Source organism: Lycium ferocissimum, chromosome 5 (assembly GCF_029784015.1).
Source record: "Lycium ferocissimum isolate CSIRO_LF1 chromosome 5, AGI_CSIRO_Lferr_CH_V1, whole genome shotgun sequence".
Taxonomy (NCBI): domain Eukaryota; kingdom Viridiplantae; phylum Streptophyta; class Magnoliopsida; order Solanales; family Solanaceae; genus Lycium; species Lycium ferocissimum.
The window spans coordinates 50,977,780-50,997,946 of record NC_081346.1 but is presented as its reverse complement, the minus strand read 5'-3'; the positions used below and the strand labels follow the sequence as shown (position 1 = coordinate 50,997,946).

Below are 20,167 nucleotides of genomic sequence, written 5' to 3'. Positions count from 1 at the left end.
AAAAAAATTAAATACTTCAAAAAAAATAATAATTGGGGGTGGGGGTAGGGGTGGAGTTGTGAGGCTTGTGTGGTATTTTCCTGAAAATATTTTCTACCAACCAAATGAACATGAGAAATTAAGTAAGAAATTCACTTATTTTCCACTACCCAAACGAATATGAGAAAATAAGTAGAAATTCACTTATTTTCCAAGAACACATTTTCCAGGAAAACATTTTCCTTCATACCAACACACCCTTAGGGGATAAGTATCGAAAGGAGACGCAAATTGTTGACATTATAGAATAGTGATTGTAACAATAGGATCTAATTGTATTTCAAGTAGTTACAATATTTAACAGGATAGTAACATTATTTTTAATAGTGTGTTCAAAATAGAACTCTTCAATATAATGGATTTCAAATTGAGATCTCCTTTAATTTGATACAGGGATAGTAACACTTTTGATTCCTCAATTATTGATAAATTACGATTATGGTCCTAATAGTATTTGACTAAACATATTGAGCCTTTAATTGTCTTAAGTGATGCACCTTTAATCCTTCAGCTTGAGTCTATTCACAAATTTACCGAATTATCAACCGTTACATAACTTAATTACTCACGTGTAATGCTAAGTTTGTACTATTACTCTATGTATGAGTGTAATATGTCTTTAAGCAGTAGTCTAAATATAACATATCTCTTACACAAAAGACCAAAAAATACATTTTATTAATTAAAAGATAAATATGTCATGTCACATACAAAAGGACCAAAATCAGAATATAATAACAATTGAGGGACTAAATATGCTATTATCTTATATATATATATATATATATATATATATATATATATATATATATATATATATATATATATTATAACTATATATAAGAGGGAACAATGAAGTTTTGTAGTCCTCACATCATTTTTGGACAAATGAGGCCTTTACATGTGGTTGTTTCTTTTTGCTTAAATATTTTCATTTTTGCCCATATTTATTTTCTTATGACAATTCCCGTTTGGGTCTTTGTAATTGGACTAGGTTGACACACTATATATATAGTAATTTTTAGCTTAGATCACTCCTTCCGTTCCATCTTATTTGTTTCTTATATTAAAAATAATTTTTTATTTGTCTATTTTAGCAAATTAAGAACGATTTATTAATTTCGTCTTATATTGCTCTTATCTTTAAGTAACTACATAAGTATTAGTAGTCAAACTTAGATTTTCAAAGCATAATTAGTAAGGGTAATTTAGTATGTTTTACTCCTAATAAATGATTTTTTAAGGGAAGTGTCAAGTAAACAAGAGACAAGTAAAAATGAATTGACGGAGTACCCTTACTCCCTCTGTTTTATTTTATTTGCCCCTTATTATAAAAATAGATTTTTTTTTTACTTGTCTATTTTAGCAAATTAAGAGAGATTTATTATTTTCATTCAATATTACTCTTATCATTAAGGACCATATAAAGTAATTGCAGTCAAACTCATATTTTCACAGCATAATTAATAAGGATAAATTAGTAAAATAAACCCTAATAAATAGCTTCTTAAGGGAAGTTCCAAGTCAATAAGGGCAAAGTAAAATGAAACGGAGGCGTACATTACTTTTTACTCCCTCCGATTCAAAATAAGTGCCCACTTAGTCTTTTTATTTTGTTTCAAAATAAGTGTCCACTTACAAAATCAAGAAGGAATTAATTTTATTTATACAGATTTGCACTATTTAATCAAGGCAATAAATAGGCAAGAGCCATTAATTAAGGTTAATTTAGTCAAAATACTTATTTTTCTTAGGAGTTAGTATTTTCTTAAGGGGTGTAAAAAGGCTAAGTAAAATAAGTACTATGAGAAGTGGAGGTTCGTGTGGTGGTTGCTGGGGATGGGAGCTACGCTGGGGTGTGAAAACTAGGTTATTGGAAGGTGGGGAGAACACAATAAATGTGCAGGCCATTCGTGGAACTTGATTTTCCTACTTTTACTAGGGAAGTCATTTTCTTCATTTTAAGGAACTTATTTTCCTAAAAAAAAAAAAAAGGTTTAAAAATTTGACAAACCAAAATGAAAAATTGAAAAAATATTTTTTTAGAAAATATTTTCCTTCATACCAAACACACCCTTTATTTTTTTGAACTTCCAAAGTTTTGCTTGCTTAGTGAATATCGATGTAACACCCCGTAAACTTGAACTAGGTGTGAATGTGTAAAAAACTAGTATTTAAGTTGATATGTTAGCCACATGAATCTATTCGGGATGAATTCGGGTGATAAACAGTTGTTTTGAAGTCAAACTAAAATGTGGAGTTCTTAAGGGCTTCTAAATTCGTCTAAATCTGAGACAGTCTGCACTTATGGCCAGTTTTAGGGTATTTGCGTTGGGAATTTGAGAAAACTTATAAAATGAAATTGTAGGCCTTTGAAATACCTTTCCAACCATATAAAGTGGGCCTCAAACGGAGCTACGTACAGGGAGTTATGATTGTTTTACTGAGTGAATATCGAATGTCGGAAAAATGTGCTGGGTGTGCGTCGCGGTCTCAGCACGAAAAAATTCAGCTGCAGACCAAAAAAAAAAACATGATCAGGTGCTGAACCCGCGATGCGGACTCAGCACGGAGCGGGGAATATTTTTTGGTTCCGAATTTTCTTTAAGTCCTACTTCGTTGTGTTATTTTTCAGTTCGTTTTAAATCAATATTTTCGAAGAAAAGAACCCTAGAAAAGTCTCTTTAACCCTAAGGTAAGTTCTCACTAAATCTTGATCATTTCCACACCATATCCATCCCCTCTTAATGGCAAATCATCTCTCTAAAACCCTAAGTTCTTGAATTCTCAAGAAGAAGAAGATAGGGGCGTGTGGAATTCGTCTAAGAGGTAAAGTTTCTGAATTTTCCTAGTAGTAATAGAGTAATGGGTTAGAGTAGAAGTTCTACAAGGTTGGAATCCGTTAGTGATTCATGAAAGGGTTCAAGAACCCGTTTATAAGGCTTATGAAAAAAATCCTAGTTTTTGAAATTCCAAGAAAACTTCAAGAAGCGATTCAAGTTCTAATCTTTCTCATCTAAAACCATTGTAGTGTGATTGTAGAACCTTGGGAATTACGTTTGAGCAGGATTTGAGGTATGTCTAGATTATCAAAATCTTCCTTGAAGTATGTCTAGATTTTCCCAAAAATCTTTCTTGAAGTATGTCTATATTTCAAAAATCATCTTTTTGATTTTCCCCAAAATCTTTCTTGTAAGTATATCTACTTTTGAAGTACGCTTATACTATAAAAGCATGATTTATATTTGAGAATCCTTCCTTGATTGTTTGTATAAGTTATAACTCTTGTTTGGTGGAAGTTCTTTTGGAATTAAAAATGATTTCTTTTAGACAAGGTCATGCGTGTGTAGGGTCAAGCCCGCATCGAACCTTATACGAACTATACTACTTTGTGAAACTCGCTTTTGCCATTATTGGATGATTTAACTCATTTTTTCTAAAGGTAGGCCCTTAAACTTGTGTTGTTGAATGGGTTTCTTGAACTTGAAATTGAATAAGAGATTTCAATAAGATTCTAAATCGGTTATGACTTGAAATGCCTCTATTTTGAGATGATGACTTGAGAAGTGAGAGTCGGCTCTAAGCCATGATTGACGATTCGGTAATATGCTATGATTTGTATTTTGTTTGTGTTTGGGCCTGTATTGTCAAGCTGTGCTAGTCCAGAGGATGATTAGCCGTTATGGATCCTATCGTATCGATACGAGTATTCGTGCTAGTCCGAGGGACGATTAGCCTCGATTGCTCCCTAGCCCGGAGTATCTATTGCTGTGCTAGTCCAGAGGACGATTAGCCTCCGTATCTTCCTAGATCGGAGTATCTATGGCTGTGCTAGTCCAGAGGACGATTAGCCTCCGTTGCTTCCTAGCTCGGAGTATCTATTGCTGTGCTAGTCCAGAGGACGATTAGCCTCCACGGTTTCCTAACCCGAAGTATCGATTGATTGATTAGCCTGTGAGTGGCTTGTGGTGATTTGAATTCGTCAGTGAAATACTTGGCCGGGTAAATGGTAAAGAGTTAAGTTAATGTGTCCTGTCATTATTGGATTCTTTGATGACTCTTTTAATGTTCCGACTCACTTTATTCCTGGGTTTGAACTGTTCTTTTCATTGATATCATTTTATTGATTTTATTCATTATATCTTGTTTTGCTAACTATTGCCCCTTAGACACTCACTGAGTACCCAGTACTCAGGCATACCATTGTTGTTTTTGATGGTATGTTAGGTATCATTGAGGAGCAAGTTCGTGATACGCCTACGACTTAAGAGAACTTGTTGCTTTCGAGACTATTCGGTGAGCCCACATGATTGTTCGTGGGGCACCATTCTATCTTTACTTTTCGTATTTTAGTTTCGGGCTGCGTCCCGATGATTTAGACATTGCTCATTATCTTAGAAGCTCCATAGTACACATTCTTGTGGATAGTTGTTGAGTTTTCTTAACTCTTGGCCGTTCGTCACGTTTTGATTAAGTTTTATGATATTAAAGACTTCCGCTGATTTAATTCATATATCAGGATTTGATTGTATTTATTTTATAAACTGTTAGAGGTGAATATTGAACCTGGCGGGTTCAAGTGTTGTTATTGCATCTTTTAGGTTCTTCCGATGTTGTTCATGAAGTCGGATGCCGGTCACGTCTAGGGTGGGTTTTGGGGCGTGACAAGCTTGGTATCAGAGCCTAGGTTTATATGTGTCCTAGGATGTTTCTGTGTCTGTGGAGCTGTGTCTAGTGGAGTCTTCCTTATGCAGCCTGATCACCTGCATGATCGAAAGACTACCAGGGCATTTATAAGTGTTTCTCATTCTTCTTGATTCTAGATTGTGCTATAGAGCTTTAACTTCCTTTAGGATCATTCTAACGTGTTCGTTACTCGTGCTTTGCTGAGATTTATTTAACTCGTGCTGCAATTTCTAACCTAGTGACCAATGGTGCTTTGAGGTGCACATTGGTTATGATGTATAATTTTATGGATGGTATAAAGTCTCTTGGAAATATGTAGTAGGTGTTTGGTGGTTTAGCTCGTGGGGAGGCTGCTGAAGCCTCAAATGTTGTAGTCACAGGTAATCTCCCTATTTCTCTCTTAAAGCGTATTCGCTGATCGATTCGAGCTTGACTCTTTCTTATACAACTCTGTGCTTTGTCCTTGATTACGGTAGGGAACCCAAACAATTGTTAACACTATCTTTTTACACCCTTGCTAGTGTCCTCGACATTACTTCTAGGATCTATAAGACTATGTGGTGTAGTTAAGGATCGTGAGACTACTGCTGGTTCGATTGAATTTGAAATAGCAAACTTTGATGTAATTTTGGGGGTAGACTAGCTTTCCAGGTATTATGCGATTCTAGATAGCCAATAAGAAATAGTTAGGCTTGTAGTTCTAGATGAAACCGTTAATGATTGGAAGAATAATATCGTTAAATCTTGAGGTAGACTACAGGTGTAAATCCTTTATTGCATGCTTAGGCTTGTCTGGTGTAGCTGTGGGAGTCTCTGTGAAGACCATATGGTTATTGTTAGAGTATTATATGAGTTTTGTTTGAGATAGCTTGCAATACAAAGGAACACTAGCGAGAATTTTGAAGAATTGAGGTTTAGTGAAAATCTTCGGCCATAACTTTCATTCGAAGACGAATGATCTTAAGGGGGGGATAATGTAACACCCCGTAAACTTGAACTAGGTGTGAATGTGTAAAAAAACTAGTATTTAAGTTGATATTTTAGCCATATGAATCTATTCGGGATGAATTCGGGTGATAAACAGTTGTTTTGAAGTCAAACTAAAATGTGGAGTTCTTAAGGGCTTCTAAATTCGTCTAAATCTGACACAGTCTGCACTTATGACCAGTTTTAGGGTATTTAAGTTGGGAATTTGAGAAAACCTATAAAATGAAAGTTGTAGGCCTCTGAAATACCTTTCCAACCATATAAAGTGAGCCTTAAACGAAGCTACGTACAGGGAGTTATGATTTTTTTACTGAGCGAATATCGATTGTCGAAAAAATGTGCTGGGCGCGCGTCGCGGTCCCAGCACGAAAAAATTCGGCTGCAGACCAAAAAAAAACATGATCAGGTGCTGAACCCGCGACGCGGACTCAGCACGGAGCGGGGAATATTTTCTGGTTCCGAATTTTTTTTAAGTCCTACTTCGTTGTGTTATTTCCCACTTCGTTTCAAATCAATATTTCTAAGGAAACGAACCCTAGAAAAGTCTCTTTAACCCTAAGGTAAGCTCTTTAACCCTAAGGTAAGTTCTCACTCAATCTTGATCATTCCTACACCATATCCATCCCCTCTTGATAGCAAATCATCTCTCTAAAACCCTAAGTTCTTGAATTCTCAAGAAGAAGAAGATAGGGGCGTGTGGAATTCGTCTAAGAGGTAAAGTTTCTGAACTTTCCTAGTATTAATAAAGTAATGGGTTAGAGTAGAAGTTCTACAAGGTTGGAATCCGTTAGTGATTCATGAAAGGGTTCAAGAACCCGTTTATAAGGCTTACGAAAAAAACCCTAGTTTTCGAAATTCCAAGAAAACTTCAAGAAACGATTCAAGTTCTAATCTTTCTCATCTAAAACCATTGTAGTGTGATTGTAGAACCTTGGGAATTACGTTTGAGCGGGATTTGAGGTATGTCTAGATTATCAAAATCTTCCTTGAAGTATGTCTAGATTTTCCCAAAAATCTTTCTTGAAGTATGTCTATATTTCAAAAATCGTCTTTTCAAGTATGTCTAGATTTTCCTCAAAATCTTTCTTGAAGTATATCTACTTTTGAAGTACGCTTATCTGTGTGAAAGCATGATTTGTATTTGAGAATCCTTCCTTGATTGTTTGTATAAGTTATAACTCTTGTTTGGTGGAAGTTCTTTTGGAATTAAAAATAATTTCTTTTAGACCAGGTCATGCGTGTGTAGGGTCAAGCCCGCATCGAACCTTATACGAACTATACTACTTTGTGAAACTCGCTTTTGCCATTATTGGATGATTTAACTCATTTTTCTAAAGGTAGGACCTTAAACTTGTGTTGTTGAATAGGTTTCTTGAACTTGAAATTGAATAAGAGATTTCAATAAGATTCTAAATCGGTTATGACTTGAAATGCCTCTATTTTGAGATGATGACTTGAGAAGTGAGAGTTGGCTTTAAACCATGATTGACGATTCGGTAATATGCTATGATTTGTATTTTGTTTGTGTTTGGGCCTGTATGGGCAAGCTGTGCTAGTCCAGAGGATGATTAGCCGTTATGGATCCTATCGTATCGATACGAGTATTGCTGTGCTAGTCCAGAGGACGATTAGCCTCCGTTGCTCCCTAGCCCGGAGTATCTATTGCTGTGCTAGTCCAGAGGACGATTAGCCTCCGTATCTTCCTAGATCGGAGTATCTATGGCTGTGCTAGTCCAGAGGACGATTAGCCTCCGTTGCTTCCTAGCCCGGAGTATCTATTGCTGTGCTAGTCCAGAGGACGATTAGCCTCCGCGGTTTCCTAACCCGGAGTATCGATCGATTGATTAGCCTGTGAGTGTCTTGTTTTATACCTTGTTGCCTGTGGGTGGCTTGTGGTGATTTGAATTCGTCAGTGAAATACTTGGCCTGGTATATGGTAAGGAGTTAAGTTAATGTGTCCGTCATTGTTGGATTCTTTGATGTCTCTTTAATGTTGCTGACTCACTTTATTCCTGGGTTTGAACTGTTATTTTCATTGATATCATTTTATTGATTTTATTCATTATATCTTGTTTTGCTAACTGTTGCCCGTTAGACACTCACTGAGTACCCAGTACTTAGGCATACCATTGTTGTTTTTGAATGGTATGTTAGGTATCATTGAGGAGCAGGTTCGTGATACGCCTACGACTTAAGAGAACTTGCTGCTTTCGAGACTATTCGGTGAGCCCACATGATTGTTCGTGGGGCACCATTCTATCTTTACTTTTCGTATTTTAGTTTCGGGCTGCGTCCCGATGATTTAAACATTGCTCATTAGTCTAGAAGCTCCATAGTACACATTCTTGTGGATAGTTGTTGAGTTTTCTTAACTCTTGAGCGTTCGTCACGTTTTGATTAAGTTTTATGATATTAAAGACTTCCGCTGATTTAATTCATATATCAGGATTTGATTGTATTTATTTTATAAACTGTTAGAGGTGAATATTGAACCTGGCGGGTTCAAGTGTTGTTATTGCATCTTTTAGGTTCTTCCAATGTTGTTCATGAAGTCGGATGCCGGTCACGTCTAGGGTGGGTTTTGGAGCGCGACAACCGAATCTTGTGTCCCTTTGTATTTGCTAATTCTCCTTCCAAGCTTCCTTCATCATACATAATTTATTCTTTAAAAATTATTCAATTCTGTGACTAGAAACTTTAATTGTTATGAAGACTTATCAACGAGGCATGATTAACGTGCCACTAGATTAAATTAATTTCGCAATAAAAAATGTGACATAATTATATATTTTAATTAAATTTATCTGCTTCCGTATTATGAGTAAGCTCGGGCCTCGTTCAACTAGTATATATATATATATATATATATATAGAGAGAGAGAGAGAGAGAGAGAGAGAGAGAGAGGAAGGGGGGGGGGGGGGGCTGCTTGGACATGAATTTGGTTTTTTTTTTTTTTTTTTTTTTTGTAAATATTTTCAATATATTATTTAATTATATATTGAAATGAATTTTTATTTAATTTTTATAAATGAGTTTTTTAAATTTGAAAAATTGGTCTTGATCAGTTTTTCAAGTGAGTCTTTTTTTTTTTTCACTCACAAATTTTAATTTTTGTCAAGCAAAATAAATTTTCAAATATTATTTTTACACTTCAACTGACAAATTTAATATCCATAGAATATTCACATAACTGATAAATTTTCTTTCTTTCTTTCTTTCTATTGTTTGTTAAACGTAATAGAGAAAAGGCCCGGTTGTACAGTCATCCTAAAGATAACAGGGGGTAGGAAATAATATCCAAGTAGGAAAGCACTACACGACCGAGAATTAATTAGGACACCTTCCTATACAAAAGGAGCCATTTAACATTGCTTCAAGTTATAGCTTATCGTTTCCATTCACATCAAAACTCTTCCTCTTTTAAGGTAAACATTCTTCTTCGTCTACTCATATTCACTTTCATCATCTATTATTCCTCTTCATGTGTACTGTTTTTTAAATCTTTCTTGCCAAATCTTAGTGCCTCCGTTCATTTTTATTTGTCACGTTTTGTTTTTCCATAGTCAACTTGACTAATCTTTATAGCTAAATTGAACTAGATCAATTGGATATTTTAAATTTTAAATTTAAATGTTCGAAAACTATAGAAAAAAAATATAAGTTGCAATTCTTTCGCGTATTAATATGATAGAAAAAATACATCTTAAAATGTTGATTTTTGACAACGTGACATGTAAAGGTGAACGGAAGGAGTACTTGATTAGGTATTTTTCTGACTTTTTATGGGTTTAGATTGATTTTTTAATTTTCTGATGATGTTCTTCACTAAGGCGAATTTTTTTTAGTTTTTCTTTGGTTCATATATGTATAATTGGCTTCTTAAACCCCGGTGGTGTTCTTCCAAATTAGTCTTTATCTTATAGGGGGTGTAAAAGTTGACTCTTTTTTTTTATTTTTTTTTATAGAGTTCAAGGTATATTCTGCATATTAGAATTTTAGAAATCAGTATGGTAGTATTATAAGCTGTTTATTTTGTGCTTAGACTATAGTTTAGTTTTGTTTTTGGAATCCTGTGATATACAAATGGGTTCTTCTGAGGGGAATGATAGTTACTCCCTAAATTTCATTTTGTTTGTCTTACTTTTTTTTTTAGTCTCTTTAAAAAAGAATGTCTCTTTCCTTTTTTGGCAACTCTTTAATTTCAACTTTCCACGTGGCATGTTTAAGATCACAAGATTAAAGAACGTTTTAGTACATTCTACATTCTTTACGTTAAGACCACAAGATTCAAAAGTCTTCTTTATTTTCTTAAACTCCGTGCCGAATCAAAACCAGACAAACAAATGGAAAGGGAGGTAGTACAATTTTATCTATTTTGTGCTGAGAGTAGTTTTGTTTTTATTTGATTCACGAGTGCAAAATTGTGTTCTTTTTGGCTGGTCTAGTTCTAATCTAATCTGTAAGTTAAAGGAAAGAAGGAAAATATGACCTTTTTTCTGTTCCGGGCCATCTTAACCATATCGGAGAAAAGAATGGTAGTATTATACAAAAACTATTCTATACTTATAGTTTGACACTGGAGTAGACTGAAATTAAATTAAGGCTAAAATTCTAGTCCTAAAGTAAGAATCGTTGAATCATTCAAGGTTGTGGTCTAGCAGTCAATGAAGTGGGTTGAGCACCATCAGGTCTCAAGTTCAAATCCAGCAGAGGCAAAAATAATAGAAGATTTCTTTGTACCTGTCCAAGCTTTGGCAAATAGAGTTACTTGGTACCTATCTTTGGTGGGAGTTAGCAAGTACCTTGTGGAATTAGCCTAGACGCACGTAAGCTGACCCAGACACCAGGGTTATAAGAAAAAAGTAAGAACGTTTGGACTTTGGGAATCATGTCGATATTATTACAGGTCAAGATAAAAAAGTAGGGGGGATTTGACACAGATAATATGTCTAGTCTTAGTTTCCTTACCAACCATGTTTACTGCAGTTAAGAGTGACTTAAGTGGAAATTTATGGTTTATTGATGAGCCTGAGTTAGGCCAAGCAAAACTGAATTAAATCTTATCTAGTTTTCTTTTCTTCATTTTGTTTGCCTGAAGTTCCAAAAGCATAATGTTGATAGTGAATCATGAGAAAGCACTGTAATTATTACAAAGACATTACTGATCTTACTGTCTTGTGCAGGATAAAGTTCTTGGGATCCTCAAGTTCTCTGGTTTTAAATGTATTATTCATGATGAATAATTCTGAGATCATATTCCTGTTTCATTAAAGAAAGTCAATAGAGAGGCATATGCTTCTTTTGTGTTTTTGCTCTTTATTGTTCTTGACAGATATCATTTGTTGGGACAAAAGCACTTTGTTAATACAGTATAAAAAAACAAACAGCCTTCTGTTCTGCGAATTGTCATTCTTCAAATGCTATTAGTATGTCTATTGATAGATTTATTTTTTTGTACTTTAATTTACTATTTTCTCGATCTCGGACTGACTGGTTGTTTTCTCCTGGCAGCATGGATTTGAAGTTCTGCCTGTGTCTTTTCTTACTTGGTTCTAGCTGGTGCTGTACTGCTAGAGAATTAGCTGCCCGTAACCCTCTTATTACTGAAACTGAAGATGTTTCTGGTACTTCCTCTTTTTCATTTTAATAGTGGTTAGATTGGTGTTGTATAGTTGTCTTGTCTCCGAGGGTCTATTAGGAACAGCCTCTCTACACCCCCAAGGGTAGGGGTAAGGTCTGCGTACATCTCACCCTCCCCAGACCCCACTTGTGGGAATATACTGGTTATGTTGTTGTTTTTGTTATTAGGTTGTAATTGTAGTGTGGTAATTCAGAAACAAAATGAATAAATCTTATAAACCTTATTTATGGCCTTGCAAAATTTTGAGTGTCCTATGGTCGGCGTCTGGTTTCCCTTTCATTAACAAGAACCTCCTTGATTTATTGGAAGTTCGTGATTTTTTGCTAGACCGCTGCTTGAAGTTTATATATTTACTTCCTCTATCCTATTTCATGTGACGGAATTGGACTGGCCGTAGAGTTTTGGATGTTGATTTCACTTATTGTTAGTTGTGGAAGTAAATACTTGCACAATAATATGATTGATGAAACAAAGCATCAAAAACTATAAATTCACTTAGTTTAATTGAATATGAATTCATACACTTTTTGAAGTACATCAAACATTTTGAAATGTCCCAAGATAAAAAAGTATGCCCTATAGATTTGGGGAGGACTAACCTGACAGCTCCTCAAAAGCTTTTGCAATAACACTTTTTATCCTGCCTTTGTACTGCAACTTCAACCTTTCTCTAATCAAAAATTCTTTTCCTTCATTTTACTCTTTCCTTCTTCACCAAATGAACCAAACTTCCGTTGACCCTTCCCATTAGTACACTTGCTCAAGTCTTTCTGTCTTTTCAAATAAACAAATTTGGTATCATTTTTCCTTTCAACTCGGAAGGGGCTTAGGATCAAACCAATCTAAAGATGTTCATGTCAGTAGGAGATTGGAACATTACACCTTACCTTTACATGTGTGTTAATGTGAATTATATTATTTTGTGCTCAATCAATTGATGGACATGGATAGGGCCTCATAGGATTCTTATATTCTCCATTTCGCGTGTTAGATAGAGGCAGCTGGGATATGATAAAATATAAATATGGAAGGTAAAGTGTTTTTTTTTATAGCTGCTTGCTTATAACGGGCCTCAGTTCATACATATGGTTCTAAACAATTTCTGTAACTTTTGTGAATACTTATCTACTTGGCTAGGGATTCCAAGTTTTTCAAGTTAGCAATCTCTGCATCTTTTTTTATTGTCTATTATAATATCTATTTATTGGACTTCATTAATTAATATACAAATGGTTTTCTCCATGAGATGCATCTATCTTGCAGATATGTCAATCCTAGTTGCTAGCCTAATGTACTCTTTTACTTAAATGCTCGTAGCAGATGATTTGAACTGGTTGGTATATTTGTAATTTTGTATAGCTTCATTATTGTGCAAGTCAGACGCTAATGTTAAAAAGAATGTTTATCTTGGCTTTATTGCACCAGTACTGCAGATAAATAACCTAGAAGAACCGAGACAAGTTAAACCTTTGGAAGAAGTCAATGGAAATGAACAGTTGTGCACATTCTGTGAAGAATATACTGCTAAGGCAGTTAATTACATGGCTAATAACAGGACCGAAACAGAGATCATTGACCACCTTCACAAATCCTGTTTGAAGTTGCGATTTTACAAGAAGGAGGTACTTGTAATCTACCTTGAAATTGTCTGTTTATTGACCATTAGTTTCACCTCAATGATTGATTCAGACATTTTATTGTTTACTGAGCTATGAATGTACAGTCAGAAAAAATAAGCTTCATTTCTCTCTATTTATATATTATTTGGGTAATATGAGACTTTGAATGGTTTCCATAGCTAGACTTTGAGTTAATCTCTTAGATTTTTTTGTTGCAGTGCTCCATACTGGTGGATTATTATGCTCCTCTCTTCTTCTTAGAGATCAACAAAATAAGACCTGAAGATTTTTGCCAAAAGTTTGGCCTTTGTGAACGAGATGTTGCCATTTCTCAGGTTTTTTCTGAAAAGAACTGCAATTTATGCCACCAAGTAGTTACGGAGGCCGAAAAGAAATTGAAAGATCCTGACACCCAGGTATATTATGTTTTATTTATATATGATATATAAATATATTAATAAAGTTATATATAATTTTCCTGACTAAGTATACAAGAGAGGTGCTGTGGAGATGTCTGGAAGCTAGAGGTGTTCCTGTAGCATACATTAGAGCGATTAAGGACATGTATGATGGAGCCAAGACCCGGGTGAGGACGGTTGGAGGTGACTCAGAACACTTTCCAGTCACGATGGGCCTGCACCAGGGGTCCGCGCTTAGCCCGTTTTTGTTTGCTTTGGCAATGGACGCACTGACAAGCCACATTCAAGGAGAGGTGCCGTGGTGCATGTTGTTTGCAGATGACATTGTGCTTATTGACGAGTCGCGGAGCGGTGTTAACGCGAGACTGGAGGTTTGGCGACAGACTCTGGAGTCGAAGGGTTTCAAGTTGAGCAGGACTAAGACAGAGTACTTAGAGTGCAAGTTCAGTGATGTGAGTCAGGTAGAGGATGAGAACGTGCAGCTGGATACTCAGGTGCATCCCGAAGAAAGAAAGTTTCAAGTACCTGAGGTCGATCATCCAAGGGACTGGCGAGATTGACGACGATGTCACACATCGTATTGGAGTGGGATGGATGAAATGGAAGCTCGCGTCGGGGGTGTTGTGTGATAAGAAGGTGCTGCCTATACTAAAGGGAAAGCTCTACAAAGCAGTGGTTAGACCGACTATGTTGTATGGGACGGAATCTTTGGCCAGTTAAGAAAGCTCATGTCCAGAAGATGAAGGTAGCAGAGATGCGGATGCTGAGGTGGATGTGGGGGCATACCAGGAGAGATAGGATTCAGAATGAAGTGATTCGGGACAAGGTGGGTGTGGCCCCTGTGGTGGATAAGATGCGGGAAGGGAGGTTGAGATGGTTCGGCCATGTGCAGCGGAGATGCGTTGATGCGCCAGTGAGGAGGTGTGAGAGGATGGCAGTGGTGGGCCTGAAGAGAGGGAGGGGTAGGCCAAAGAAGGCCTGGGGAGAGGTGATTCGGCAGGATATGGCGCTACTTCAGCTTACCGAGGACATGACCGGTGATAGGAGGGGGTGGAGGTCGAGTATCAGGGTAGAGGGCTAGTGGGGGCCGCGAGGTTTTCTTTCCCGTATTAGGAGTATTATTATCCTGCTTCTATGTGTTGGGTCTTGTCTATCTTTGCTATTTTATCATGACTTCCTTGCTCTTGTTATTTTTCATTTTCGCATTGCTTTGATTTGCTTGTCCGTATCTGACTCTTTTCCCTTGTTTTCCCTTGTTTTCTTTTGAGCCAAGGGTCTTTCGGAAACAGCCTCCCTACCTTCCAAGGTGGGGTAAGGTCTGCGTACACTTTACCCTCCCCAGACCCCACATTGTGGGATTCAACTGGGTATGTTGTTGTTGTTTAAGTATACAAGAGAGGAACATCTTGTTGGAGTTATGGTGCACTCACTTTTAGTTTAGAAGCCTGCTGTATTTTAAAGTTGGCTATCTGCTACTAAAGAGTGCTTTAGGACTTCTAATTTTGGTTCTGCGTGTCAGTAGTTTTATTATGAGCAGTAATGCAGAATATCACGGAATACCTATATCTCCACTTTTGTGCATTAATGTTAGCATGAACATGCCAAGAAATTTAGTAAAAGTTGAATGTCTGCATAAGACTGTATCTGTGTTCAATACCTTTAGTTTATCTTTGCTCAACTTGTGCATATATGAAATGAGAACTCTATGTAGGATTTCGTTGCAGCTGCTAGTCCTCGTACAAGATATCATGAAAGACGTGTTAAGTAAAGGAACCGTTAATTTCTTGTTGTGTCTTTCCGCCTTGAAATAATATCAATATATTACCTGAGAATTGAATTGTATGTACATGTTTATGTCATTGGAGGTGTGAGGTAATATACTCACTTGGAATATACTTTACTCAGACTCATTTTCTTTTTGACATCCTTTCAGTTGGAGATACTTGAGCTGCTCTTGAAGGCATGTGGAGCTCTCAAACCTTATGCTAAAAAGGTTAGAAACATCTGAAATTCAATTGTTTGATCATGGTTAAATCTGCAAGCTTGCTTATAGTTTCCAGATGTCCATTGCAATAGATTTTTGGAATTCCAGTAGATGTGAATAATGTTGTTTTGAATATTTTGAAGTGTATGAAATGATTTTGCAATCCCTGCAGCCAGCTGAGAATGCACCTTGGCCTAAGCGGTGTCGTACGACAACGTTTCATCGGGGATTTTACTAAATACACGTATAAATAATGTGTGCAACAACAAAAAAACCTATTCCAAAAAATAAAATGACATTCTATGGAAGTTGCAGGTCTTAGTTCACTGTTCTTGCTCTTTGTTGACCTATCCTAGAGGGGAGGCGTGGGGGTGGGGATTGATGCCCAACCTCGATATTTTCTAAGTCTTGAGCTTTTGTTATTACAAAAATAGGGTTTCTTGAGTATCGAACCCTGACCTTTATGCCAAGAACCGATGAACACACTAAGCCAAAGATCTTGTCGGTGTCTTACGCCGAAAAATGTACTATTTATTAGTGTAATGAGAGTATTATGAATACATTTTTTAAAGACTGAAAACTCATTGTCGCTGTAGTAATGTACTTGAATTGTGTTCTATTAACTAATTGAATTGTATTTTTTCAGTATGATGTGGTTCAGTGATTTATTGATTTGTTCATATCTTTAAATAATCGACACCCCTTGCGAAAACTTTTGCATACTCCACTGAATCCCTGTATCCATGCACTGCTGTCCTATGAAATTCAGTTGAAAATTCTAAAACGCATGTTTGAATAAGCAACATAGTAGTCCTACATTATTTGGAGAACTGTCAATTTATGTACCTGATGATAAATATGTGAAGGATATATAACACAACCCTTTTTGATAGCTATGCTCTGATGTTTTTACTGTCTCACACTCTCCTTTTTGTTCGGACGTGGTTATGTTTTGGCAGTGCAAGAAGCTGGTGTTTGAATATGCGCCAGTGATTCTCGTAAATGCTGAACAGTTTCTGGAAAAGAATGACGTATGCGCTATTCTTCACGCTTGCGAGCCTGCAGTAGAAAAAGAGCAACCATCGCTGAGGAAGCAAACTTCATCGCATTCTGTGTCTTAAGGAAATGGTTGGGAACATATTGTTCTATGTAAACAAATGTACACCATCATAAAAGTTTCTTCAATGTTGTGTATATAGTTTAATAGGTTGAATTCCAAACTTCATTTATTGTTATGAACACAGTTATTTATGCAAGAGTAAATATATCAAAAGTTAGTACTCAAAGGGGTATTTCTCAGCCTTAAATTTGCTTGAACCCATAGATGTTATTTGCTTTTTAAGTTTTACTAATTTAGAACTATTAGCAGAGAATTGCTACGCAAGGTAGAGGTAGGTTTGCGTACACTCCACCCTCCTCAGACCCCACTTCTGGGGTATGTTGTTGTTAACAGAGAATTGCTAATCCCTTTTTAAGTTTTGAATAACTTCTCTGATACTTGTTTCATACGGTCAGAGATTTTTATGCCAGTAGAAAATATGGAGAACTTATACCCCTTTTTACACTTTATTTTGTATAATAGTGGCTTGAGATGAGTTTAATCGGAGAAACATGGTAAGTGAGGATTCATATAGCTTATCCTAACTTGTTGGTAATGAGGCAGAATAGTAACTACTAACTAGTAATATGGTTTTCTTGGTTATATTTCTATCATACAAGCAGTTTCAACAAGTTTGTAACATTATATTACGTTGCAAAAAATGTTGAGCCTCATTGGTATTGTACTATCATCATTTATGAAATGGATTCTATATTGCATGTAAACTGGTATCCCATGTGCCACATGAAAATGTTGTAGGCACCAGTTGTGGCTATCAACTTTGTAAATCATCCAAACTGTCCATCAAGTGATATTCTAATTACATTTGTAATACCAGTAAAAAACGGTTTTAGATGGGTTAATAGTTGGGCATTGAATGATTTGAGTTATGATTCATTGTGTTATAGGTTCTTTTCTCAAGGTAGTTTTGCTTCTGCTGTTCACTCTAATTTAAGTTTTAGGAGGAAATTGTTACATATTGGGTTGATTATTTTTTTAATTTTGTCATTATCTCACCTAAAGTTTAACATATTAGATAGAACACACTTTTAATTACTTAATTATGCTTTCAATAAATTGTTTCACATATGGCTTTGACTCTTTTTCGTTGGCCAAACACATGTAAATTCTTTTTTAACGAGGGGTGATATCATGTTGAAATATATGATCATTTCATCAGAAAGGTTAAACTATTAAAGAGAGCACATTTTTAATTATTTAATTAGGTCTTCAAAAATGTTTTTGTTAGTAAATATGTTAGAAAAAATAGGTTTCAGAAGTGAAGAAGAAATCATCCGGCTTTGATAGAGTGATCTCTGTCTTTAGGGAATTTAAGCCTCCCACTTTGTTCTTTGCAGGGTTGATGGCAGAATTCCTTCAGGATTTTACAAAGCCTATGAAATTCAAGTTTCAGCAATTAACTTACATTTCCCACAAGAACGGAATTGTGTTTAGTAGTGGAAGTGAAAGAGAAAGAGAAATCTGATTCAAGGTAGTAAGGCATGAATTAGCCTTCCAATAATACTTGAAATTTATTTTTGAGATCATGAAATAATATGTGTTGAAGATATACATATGTTAGTTTGATAAGAACAAAATGCCAAATTGTTGAAATGCTTAAGGGTTACAAAGGATTAGTTGAAAGCCATTGGAAAGGAAAATTAAAATCCATCGAAGTGATCAAGGATGTGAAATACTTTCCAATGAAGAAAAATATTTATTTATAAATATAGAAATTTCTAATCGGAAAATAACCCAAGATAATATTACAATGATCATTGATAATGTAGTAAGTCAGAATGATACTGCGGTAATTGTGAATAAGAGTGTGTTAACTCTAGACAATATGTAGTGTGAAACTTGTTTCTTCTTTGGATAAAGAAAAGATATTGAATCTCCTATTGAACCTAGGAGGAGTGAAAGACTTACTGAGAATAAGAATTTAAATTCTGATTTTAAATTTCTTCTTAAGCAAATTTTGCTTAGTTGAAGGAAGTACAGATAAAGTATTAAATAAACACTATTTTCTTGAATCTGAATGAGGATCAACAGAAGTGAAGTAAAGGCTTCAGGTTGTGCTTCCTGAAAACGAGAAGAAAGTAATTATAAGGTCGTTGTATGAATTAAACAAGCTCCAAAAAAGTAAGAAAATTTGATAAGGTAATTTTATCAAATGATTTTAAACATAACGGAGCGGATAAACGGATTTCAGGTTCACAAAGGATTACAGAATGATAGTATATCTTTATGTTGGTGACATGCTATAAGAACTAATATGCAAGGCATGAATGAAACTAAGAAGTTTTGAACTCTCAAGTTATAAGATGAAAGATGTGAGAGAAGTTGATACTATCTCTTAGGTATCAAAATTAAAAATATAGTGGGGTTTCATTTTATGTGAATATTACTACATTGAAAAGGTTCTTTCTAAGGTGTTTAATCATTTGGGTATTAGAAATTTTATATTTAATCATTTGGGTATTAGAAATTTTATACTCAATTAGATGTTTTAATAAATTGATTGAGAAATGGGAAAGATTTATTAGTAATGTAATGGAATCCCGAGTTTAATTGCACTAGGTTTTACCTTTGATATAAGTAAATATCGAAATATGCTCATAATCCTAGAAGTGAACATTGGAGAAGTATCATAAAGATACTTGATTATCTTAAAAGGACAAAACCTTTGCCTTATTTTAAAACATATCTTTTTAATATTGAAGGATATTGTGATAATAGTTGGATAACTAGTGTAAATGATAACAGGTTAGCGTATGGCTGGATCATATTTTGGATGGAGAAGCAGTTTCATGAGCTTCTAAGAAAAAGACGCGGGTTACTCATTTCTTCATGAAATTTGGATTTATAGATGCGGAAAGAGAGACAAAATGGCTGTAAAAGTTATTAAAAGTTGTGGCCACAACGGAAGTCAATTGTTTTCTTTGCACTATGATAGCGAAGCAACTACGTCTAAGGCATTTAGAGAAAATGAAAAATCTAGACATATTGCTTGAATAAGACAATTGCATGTTGGTGGAATTATCACCAGTTGTTTATGTCATGTTTAAATGACTATGCCGGCCCATTAACGTCTAAAATGCTCTCGAGAGGTATAATTATAGCACTATGAGTGTTGTGTTAGTGCTATGATTTTAATGATGACAAATTATTTTTGTAGGTACTATACTCAAAGGAACTCAAAGGTCCACCAAACCCATTGGACATACAAAAAGCCCAATGGACGAGAAGAGTTTAGTCAGCTGCAAAGGAATAAAAGCCCAAGTGAAGCTCAGTCGGTTGCAAAGGGAAATTACCATGAAGAACAAAGAAAATAAGCCCATGCTTATTTTTGGAACAAGGATCAAATTTTACTCAAGAAATCAATCAGCGCAAATCATGAAGATTCCAGGATTGAACCAAATCCGCATATACAAGGAAACAAGTACCATTCAAACAAGGTCAATACCGCACAAGAAAAGCAGCTGTACAGCATTGAATAGCTATCAGCATACACAAGGAAACAAGTATCAATTAAATAAGGCTGAGGCTACAGAAGAAAAGAAGCGGTACAGAATTAATAAGCTTTTGCTTTATTCTTGGAAATTAGGATCCTCAATATTCCTAATTTACAAGGATCAATTCTCTTGGGTTGACATCTCTGCTGAAAAGAGTCTAACGGCTACTCAATTTAA

The 20,167-nt window shown here is 35.4% G+C and overlaps 1 protein-coding gene and 1 pseudogene across 4 annotated transcripts; both read left to right on the top strand.

Moving 5' to 3' along the window:
* Window positions 1-8,977: 8,977 nt before the first annotated feature.
* Window positions 8,978-16,683, top strand: LOC132056880 (uncharacterized). Of its 4 annotated transcripts, none has more exons than XM_059449286.1 (6): window positions 8,978-9,138; window positions 11,225-11,337; window positions 12,780-12,976; window positions 13,192-13,389; window positions 15,326-15,385; window positions 16,336-16,683. In XM_059449286.1, exons 2-6 carry the CDS (start codon window positions 11,226-11,228, stop codon window positions 16,495-16,497), a joined length of 729 nt encoding a protein of 242 aa, XP_059305269.1. In that variant the 5' UTR covers window positions 8,978-9,138; window position 11,225; the 3' UTR covers window positions 16,498-16,683. The 4 variants fall into 4 exon arrangements, with proteins under 4 accessions (XP_059305269.1, XP_059305268.1, XP_059305266.1 ...); XM_059449285.1 differs by lacking the exon at window positions 8,978-9,138 and adding an exon at window positions 9,172-9,477; XM_059449283.1 differs by lacking the exon at window positions 8,978-9,138 and adding an exon at window positions 9,498-11,139.
* Window positions 13,474-14,777, top strand: LOC132056881 (uncharacterized; annotated as a pseudogene).
* Window positions 16,684-20,167: the final 3,484 nt, after the last annotated feature.